Below are 9,042 nucleotides of genomic sequence, written 5' to 3'. Positions count from 1 at the left end.
CCTTTCTTGAAAAAAAATAGAGACCCAACATGTTTCTAAATAAGTCAGAGTTTCCTAGTTTCCGATGAGCGCGAACGCATCACCGCTATCAAAACAACAGAAGCACGAACATGACATTGCGTCCTCAACGACGCTGCATCACATGGTCTAAATGGACCAATGAGAGAGCGCTATTTCCCCACCCGGAACAGGATTTTCTTTGCAGGTCGGTTATGACTTTTGTGGTTTTTATAGTTTAAATTCCTTACAGGTGCTTTTAGACAGTAATTCATTGCTATTTATCGGCTTTTTTTTTTTTTTATCTTTAAACTGGTGGGCGCACAGCGGATTCGGGGGTTTGTATTTTGTCGTTGTTCTGACTTTAGTAGGGGGAGCTTGTGTTCAGGGCTCGGATTAAGGTTTGATTTATTATTGAACAATCACCGTTTTCATGTCGGATATATTCACATTCACAATATCTAAGGTCAAAAAAGAAGAATCACCCATCTACTCGATTTAAATACATTTTTTTTACGTGTGTCTTACATTTCTGACTGTTTTCCTCTCTGATTCGTTTAGTCTTTCAGGCGAGAAGGGAAACACGTGTAAAATGCTCATTTAGATCTTTAAATACTGGTTTCCACTGAACTTTCAATAGCTCTTATGTCTCGTTTAAAGATATTTAAATGCATTGTTGTTAAGTATCTTACTGGCTAGTTACAGATCATCCTGCTTTTCTCTCTAATTGCACCGGTAGTTTAGTTTCTCTCTTCTCTGGGTTGCTTTCCAAACAGCATCACCCACTCAGTCCATGGCCGATCAGCATGACTCCCTCGTCCACAGTTGTCCTCCAGGGGACCAGTCCACAGCTACGGGACACAGCTGGTTCCCCGGACCCCCTCCACCCATCTATTCATGTACCCTGACCCCTGAGCTGGTGGCCAAAGCACGAGAGGAGCTGCAGGAAAAGCCTGAGTGGCGTCTTCGGGATGTCCAGGCCCTGAGAGACATGATACTGAAGGTTTGGCTTCAAGCTTTTAAGGCATGATGGACAGGTCACCAGTCCACCACAGCTTAAAAAGCTTGTTTGTTTAAGCTGCTTTGCTTTGCAATTTTACACAAGATGTGCCAAAAATGAAACAATTATGCCCTGAAACCTCTATAACTTTCTATTAACAGCTTCCAATTTAAAAATTAGGAACTATAAAAGAGATAGTGGCTGACTTGATATTCTACACACTATACAAAATAAATACACATTCTATACACCTAGTGTAGGAAATGAAACACAAACAATGTCAAATATTAACTTTATTGCTTTCATGACGAAAGAACATGGTGATACGTAAATGTATGGCATTCACACACTAAAAAGCTCATTTATGTTTGGCCCTGTTCCTCCAAATTAAAAAGATTAACAATTGACATGTCCAAAATACCAGGCGAGCCTTTCAGTCCTGCTTCAGTTGAGCTTCATTAGAAAAATATGTCTGAACTGCTCTGTATAAACCTGTTTTATATTAATTGAGGTTCAAATGGCTGGAAATCAAACATGTGTTGTGAAGTAATATTACTACGAGCTACCTGCATATGATGAACCATTGTAATGCATCTGAAATGAAGAGGAAAACAGGCAGTTAATAGCTGAATGTACTGGATGCTAGTTGAATTACAAAAAAAAAAATTGAGAAACAGGTCTGGGATTTATGACTGAGTTGGTTATTAAGAACCTCAAAGATCATGAATAAAATATATTGTGAAACTTATTGGGAGCAAATGAAAAGACACATTTCTCACAAATAATAATAATAATAATATATATATATATTAATTTTTTGCAATAATTTAAGAATATAATTTCTATTTTTCCACCTGATGATGCAGGAGCAGCCAAATCTCAGGACCCGCCTGGACGATGCATTCCTCCTGCGCTTCCTGCGGGCCAGGAAGTTCGACTATGACCGAGCCCTGCAGCTGCTGCTGAATTACCACGCTGGCCGTAAGGCCTGGCCAGAAGTGTTCCAGGACCTGAAGCCGTCCACAGTGAAACATGTCTTGGATTTGGGCTTCCTCACAGTTCTGCCTCAGCCGGACCCCAACGGGAGATACATCCTGTGTCTCCGGCCAGGTCGGTTTGCTATAGATTCTTTTGTTGTTCAACATATTAACTCCAATAGGTTAAGAAACTCTTAACAGTCTTTGCTTACAATGTACAGTGACTTCACTCAAACTCCTCTTTACAGGAAAATGGAAACCAAATGATTACCCCTTCGTCGACAACGTGCGTGCCATCTATCTGACTCTGGAGAAGTTGATTCAACCGGAGGAAACTCAAGTGAACGGTCTGGTCATCTTGGCTGACTACACTGGGGTGGGCATGTCACAAGCGTCCAATCCAGGCCCGTTCCTTGCCAAGAAAGTAGTGAGCATCCTCCAGGTAAGACATCTGAGTAAATAAATCATTTATATCATCCATCCATCCAGTTTCTAAACCAGCTTTATCCAGGTTAGATTTGCAGGAGCTGCAGCTGTCTTGAGTGTGATTACCAGTCAAGGTCGAAGGTGAACTTCATTATCCCCAAGGGGCATTTTGCAGTACAGTCGGCAGTAAAACATACATTAAAAAACATCAATACACACAATACACACGCTGAGACCTCTAGTTACAGTTATTGAGGAGCCAAATAGCATTTGGAATAAGAGAGTTGTTGGACCTGCATGTCTGCAAACAGAACCGAGTGAAACATCAAAACTGTTGATGGCTGCCATCGGTCAGGATTGCCTGAGTTGTTTTTTTGTTTTGTTTTTTTCCCCAAGGTTCTTTTCTTGTTTAAATTGCTCGTCTGTGTATATAGACAGACTCCCACACAAGCACTTCTGCAGGCACCTTGGGACCTCTAATTAACCTTACATGCATGTCTTCTGGTTGTGTGGAAAAAGCCAGAGTACCCTGAGAGTGTAACCCCGTGGGAATATGTAAACTCTGCTCAGGAAATGGCACGTCAATCAGCTGTGCAGTGACTGTGCTGACCACGACTACAGTCTGCCTGTCTGCCTGTCTGCCTGCCTGTCTGTCTGTCTGTCTGTCTGTCTGTCTGTCTGTCTGCCTGCCTGCCTGTCTGTCTGTCTGTCTGTCTGTCTGTCTGTCGGATCTATATCTCTATCTCACACTTTATCTGTAATGTACTTTAGCAAAACCAGATTAGTCTGCAGCACTCCCTTTTGGATTATGTCACGACTGTAGAGACTGAAGCATTCACATGGGTACACACAAAGCATGTGAAGCGTATGAGAGGATCCAGCTGTGACTCCTCTGATTGCTCTTTTTCTTCTAACTCTCAGGATGGATTTCCAATCAGAATCAAGGCCGTTAACATCATTAACGAACCCAGGATTTTCAAAGGCATCTTCGCTATAATTAAACCCTTCCTGAAGGAGAAGATGGCAGAGAGGGTAGATATTGTCCTTGAATTGTTTCTCACACCTTTTGTTATATGCAAAGACACTTTTTAATTGTGTGTTTGACTTGAATCCAGAGCCCCTTGTTGAAAAAAAAATCAGTTTTCTTCTGTGAAACTGAATGATGACAAATTTTCTTATTAAATGAATGAACTCACTAAAAAAACTAAACTTTTCTACAAAGGGTTTTGACCAATTACACTTGAAATATGTTTTATTTGTTTGTTCAATTTTGAGGCCACAAGCTGACGTGTTACCATCTCAGTGAATAAAATCTAACAGGTAAACTAGAAATTATTATGAAAACTGAGAGAAAAGTGGAAAAGCCCTCAGAACCAGATACAATCGTTTAATAATATTTAAACAACCTATTGATATGAGAAGGGAATGGTAAAACTTGGACTGAAACTTTGGGCCACAAACATTTAATACAATCTGATATACAAATAAAGTATTTAGAAGAACAGATGCAATAAAAAAAAAAAAGCTGGAAATACATTGAGCAGGTTTTGGTTAGATTACTATGGACTGTTTATTATGTATAGATGGACTTTGACAATATGGGTCCTGTTGCTGTCAGTCGTATTAATGTAGAAGGAATGAGGGTAAATATTTTATGCTTTTTCTCACTCTATAATGTATAATATTTCATTACTTCACTCATTTTTTTTACCTTGCATTGTTATTCTAATTACTGTAATATTTTTGTTGTAATGTTCATGTTTCCAAAAATGTCCCATTTGCAATATATTTCTGGTTTTTGTCTCTTTGGATATTTGGGAAGGGTAAACAATCAAAGGAAAAAATATTAAATGGAAATACAAAAACAAAAATCACGGTAACCTGAGTAAATTAAATGTACATTTGATTAGAAATGTATTTTTTTAATTATGACAATCCTGGAACTGAACAAGGACTTTCTCGCAGTGAACCACTACACCACCACGCAGCCACATTAACATGGAGAGCCAGATGCCCACAAAAGCATATTCTTTACAAACGTAATAACATTTAAAAGGTAAACAAACTATCGTTGCACCTAAAAATAATCAACTCAACACAGATTTTTTGAGCGTAGGTCAGATTACCTACTGCAGGACTTTAAACAGTTTCCCCAAATAAACAACTCCGTTATTCAAACATTTTAACTTAATTTAGCCTCTTACAACTAGATTGACTTTAGTTTATTTATTATGTCAGAGATTTACAATGACTGAGTGCTTTTGGCTCTTTTTCCAAGATAGCTTTCTCTTTCTGGCAGATCGTGGATTGAAAAGGATTCCGTTTTAACATTCTCTGCATAAACAGCATCATATCTGCAGAATTATTCATTTTGGGCCGGCGTGGATATTATTTCAGTAATATCATGCGCCCCCAGAAAGAAGCCATGCAGTGAGGCCAACAGTCTTTGTGTGTTCATTATCACATTGATTTGAGCCACTAAGATTAACTTAATCCACTGACTGCTCTCTCTCGTCTTGGAAACAGTACATCCTCCACGGCTCTGACCTGCGCTCGCTGCACCGCAGCATCCCGCGATCGGTGCTGCCGGAGGAGTACGGCGGCACAGCGGGCCAGCTGGACATGCGCGCTTGGTCGAGACTGCTGCTGGACTGCGAGGAGGAGTTCATAGTGGAGTTCTGCCAGCCGGATCCACTAGAGGGCGTGGAGCTCCCAGACTCCATGCTGTTCGAAGGCCAGCAGGCCTCCGGACAGGACGAGGACACGTTCAGGGGGCTGCGCTCGCAGCTTTACTACTGTTACTGATGCACCGTGTACAGACGCACACAAGGACTGTTTTCTGTTTCATCTGAAACACGTGTGTAGACTTTAAAAGGGCAAGATGCCAATATTATACATGACTTATTTTACTAACTGAGCAGCTCTACTTTAGGTGGAAAGTTTTTCTGTAGTTTACACGTAGCCCAGCATTCAATCATCGCTCCAAGGCAGCTCCAGGCTCTGGAAAAGATGCTTTGCCATGAGCCAGTGCATGTTTAGCCTCTGTTGATGAACTCGATGAAATGTATTATCGGTCGGTTAAATATTAAGCTCATGTTTTTCCTCAGCGAGGTGCCTGTGTGCACGTTGAAACAGGCTTTGCTTGACATTCCTCTGAAAAAAACTTATTTTTTTTCTCTCCACTAAGTTTGAGGCTTCATTTGTATCACAGTGACAAATCGGTGGGGGATGTTCTTAGGTACATCATTTTAGTTTATGACTGAAGCCCTCCTGTTCTCAGGCTGCACCTCAACGCTAATACAAAACAGATATTACCTTTACATTAAGTATTTTCGTGGTATGCAGCCTGGACCTTGTCGCTCTAGTTTCTTTTTCTTTTTTTTCTACTTTCACGAGGAATGATTACAGCAAAGAATCCGTTTCCCAGCGCACATGGACACTAATTTTAAATGATATTTTATTACTTTACAATGAGAAATAATTCTTAAAACCCATCCTTTCCTCTGACTCGTCCATCTTATCTTCGTGTCAGTGTTACTTCGGTTGTCAGTGCTCCGCTTGGTTGCAATGTGTCACTATTCCGCTCGCACTGTTTTTTGTGTTTAAGCAACCATCCAACACATTGCCTTAAACTGTTGTTGTATAACTTATGTTGCGCGCACCAAAGCAATATTCATGTGTATTCTCATCAGGTATTTTCTCCCACAGAAGCGGAAACACTTTATTGCTGGAACGTGGAAGAGGGTTGAGAGAGAGTTATCTAATAGATCTATTGTTAAACGTGACCACTAAATCTATATCCCATAGAGTATTTTACAGCCTTTGTCTAGTTGATGCTTCAGTTTGGTGGCTTGAATCTTGATAGAAGATTATTTTTGTAAGTTCAGATAATCTGCCTTATGTTTCCAAATTTTCTTTTCAGAACTTTTTCTTTTGAAATTGTTTGCCTGTGTTTCATCATACAGTCTTAACACAGCCATCGCTGATCACAGGTCACAAGAGCTGAATAAAACATTTAGCCCTGATCTTATTTAGAGGCATCTGGTTTGCCAAATTGTACACAAAGCCATGTACAGAAATGTGCAATAACGTCGGGTCTGTCGTCCTGCTATAGCCTGAAGCTACAATTGTTGTATTTTTATTTATGTTTTTTTTACTTTCAGCATGTCTGTGGCGGAAATGAGCTGTGTTGTGTTGAAGAAAGTGTATTGTTGATCCTGAAGACAGTAAAGTCAAACTCAATAGCAGCAGTGCTGTTTGTCTCTCGTTTGTGGTGTGGCTGCCGCAGGCTACAAGCAAGATGCGAGTATTTCTTTGCAACATTAAAGCATCTTGTCTTGAGTTGAATTTCCCAATCTGGGTTTATTGGTCCCCAAAGAGCCCGAATACAGTGGTGGGAAGAAACATTTCAGTCTTCAAGCAAAAGCAAGTGAGTGGGAAAATACTCGCAAAGCATCATTAGAAGCAAAGTAATCCAAATCTAAATGAACTGCCCTTTTTAGATGCGTCATTTGGGTAAATTTTTTTTTTCCTGAACACAAAGAAAGTTAATTTAAATAAACTACAATGTAAATACAACAGACAATAAATTTGAAACTATATAACAATAACATATTTCTTAAATGGAGTAGGAAGAAGCCGCACTTGCCTGCTCTCACCATATTATTGCATTCAAGTCACTCAATCACTCGGGACAGCAGTAGAAAAACTAAACAACCAATTGTGCAGATAAGGTGACCTCTGTAGATATTACACAGCTGCTCCACAAGCAGAATCAGAAAAATGTTTTATTGCCAACTATGTTGAGCTCACGAGGAGTGTGTTTTGATCAGCATTAACAAAAAAACAAGATGAACAGATGTAAAGCTATACACACAACTCTATATATATATTCAAGTAACATTGACATAAACATACAACTATAACCAACAAACAAATAATAAACCGAATACTGCTTTTCTTATGAAGTGTTAATGCAACTTATCAACTGGGATAACTACTAAACTTTTCAAATAACTGCTGAAGCGTGTGCAGGGTGAAAGGTGGGCGGCACAACCTCTGACCGAGAGGATATTTATCCTGATAGTGAACTGTCATTGGTATTTCCTTTTTCACTGTATCTCATTCTTTTGATGTTTAATTACATTTGACTCAAACGTCAACTTAAAAGACCAAGGATCGAAAATCAGAATCCGATAGTGTAGAGAAGTTTGAACAAGAAGGTCAACAGAGGTTTGAAACACTTTCCAGAAGTCACGTTGAAATATAAAACCAGTAGTTTGGTGTTTCCTTAAAGCAGAAACACAAGTGTGTTTGTAAATGCTGCTGGGAATGAAATGTTATTTATTTGCTGCATAATAATTGGCTCTGCATGTGTCTCTTAGGTCGGTTTCATGAATCAATCACATGTTCCCTCGTATGAAATATGTCTTCTAAAACAATGAAGGGCTGTGTCCTACGGTCGCGAATAAGAATCCGTTTGGCTCATGAGGCCGCTGGTTTGTTTCTGGACAACCGCCATCTGGAACGCTCACACACAACTCATTAATTTGTTCTGTCTCTTTCATGAGATTTTGATTTTATTTTAACTCCACACAGCCCACACTGCTATTGTAGGTCTGCTGTTTCCATGACATTCATTTAGCAAACAAGACCGCTGTGCACCCATGCACAAGACGTTCGCAAGCAGACAAAAGAGGGGAAAGGGCAGATTGTTTGAGGAGTGACTCTTCTGGTTTTACAAATGGACCACGGTTTTATTTACCGGATGAAGGCGCTTGGTCCAGTCTGCAAACACAGCTGTGTAACATCTCCTGTGAAAAGTTGAGAATCTTAACCTCCCATCCATCTTCCACATCACTTTATCCAACTTAGTGTCACCAGGCGCTGGAGCCGATCCCAGCTTTTTGACGAGCGGGACAGTGATGGAGTGCGTCACACATTCTTTGGCCTCTGTTTGGAGTTTGCACATTCTTCCTGTGCATGCATGGGTTTTCCCCACATACTGGGGCTTACTTCTATCTATGCACAGACATGCAAGTTAAGTTAATTGGTGAGGTTAAACCCAACATATGAAAGTGAATGCGTCTCTATGTAATGTCCAAAGTTGTCTCCTGTCTTTCACCCACACAGATTCAGCTTCTTGTGAGTCTAACATGACAAGGCAGGTAGAGGATATGAATGGGAGGTATTGTTAGATTTTTGCAGGTTACCTAATTTCGAAAGAAACAAAATTTATATATTTTTAACCATTTTAATAGATTGCTTGGTTTCGTTCTGATTTGGCGCCTGTGGAATTGTTAAAACAAAAAAGTGGAGAGGAGGAGAACATTTATTTTTATACAAACCCTAAATAATTTCCTCACCTCTTTACAAACTTGCACCTCAATTTGCTGTTGCTGGAAAATTGACTCAATTTCTGTTCTGTGTTTGTAAAAACATCAAACCCCAATGGTACAAACTGTTAGTGTTTTGCACCGACGAAATACTTAAGAATCATTTCATTGTTTAGCAAACAGAATATTTTCACCCAGATGCTTCTAATAGATTTTATTGATATTGGAAACATTTTCAGAACGGTTCCTGATCAGTGGTAACTTGTTTAACATCACTGTTGTTGTTTTTTTTTTACAGAAAAGCATT

The 9,042-nt window shown here is 39.7% G+C and overlaps 1 protein-coding gene across 4 annotated transcripts; it reads left to right on the top strand.

Annotated features, from left to right (window-relative positions):
- Positions 1-148: 148 nt before the first annotated feature.
- On the top strand, positions 149-6,745 carry ttpal (tocopherol (alpha) transfer protein-like). 4 transcript variants are annotated; one of them, XM_080470409.1, is made up of 6 exons: positions 149-205; positions 774-1,000; positions 1,864-2,107; positions 2,223-2,416; positions 3,322-3,432; positions 4,927-6,745. In XM_080470409.1, exons 1-6 carry the CDS (start codon positions 160-162, stop codon positions 5,203-5,205), a joined length of 1,101 nt encoding a protein of 366 aa, XP_080326535.1. In that variant the 5' UTR covers positions 149-159; the 3' UTR covers positions 5,206-6,745. The 4 variants fall into 4 exon arrangements, with proteins under 4 accessions (XP_080326535.1, XP_080326537.1, XP_080326536.1 ...); XM_080470411.1 differs by having other exon boundaries at positions 181-398; XM_080470410.1 differs by having other exon boundaries at positions 187-335.
- Positions 6,746-9,042: the final 2,297 nt, after the last annotated feature.

This window comes from Lipophrys pholis (assembly GCF_963383615.2).
Source record: "Lipophrys pholis genome assembly, chromosome: 8".
NCBI lineage: Eukaryota > Metazoa > Chordata > Actinopteri > Blenniiformes > Blenniidae > Lipophrys > Lipophrys pholis.
This window is presented reverse-complemented; position numbering and strand designations above follow the sequence as displayed.

What these genes read in the sequence shown, in the direction of transcription:
- ttpal (XM_080470409.1), top strand. Translation starts at nt 160, where the DNA reads ATGAGAGAGCGCTATTTCCCCACCCGGAACAGGATTTTCTTTGCAG. An exon ending in AAGTAGTGAGCATCCTCCAG is followed by an intron (nt 2,417 to 3,321) that starts GTAAGACATCTG and finishes TCTAACTCTCAG; the next exon opens with GATGGATTTCCAATCAGAAT. An exon ending in AGGAGAAGATGGCAGAGAGG is followed by an intron (nt 3,433 to 4,926) that starts GTAGATATTGTC and finishes TCTTGGAAACAG; the next exon opens with TACATCCTCCACGGCTCTGA.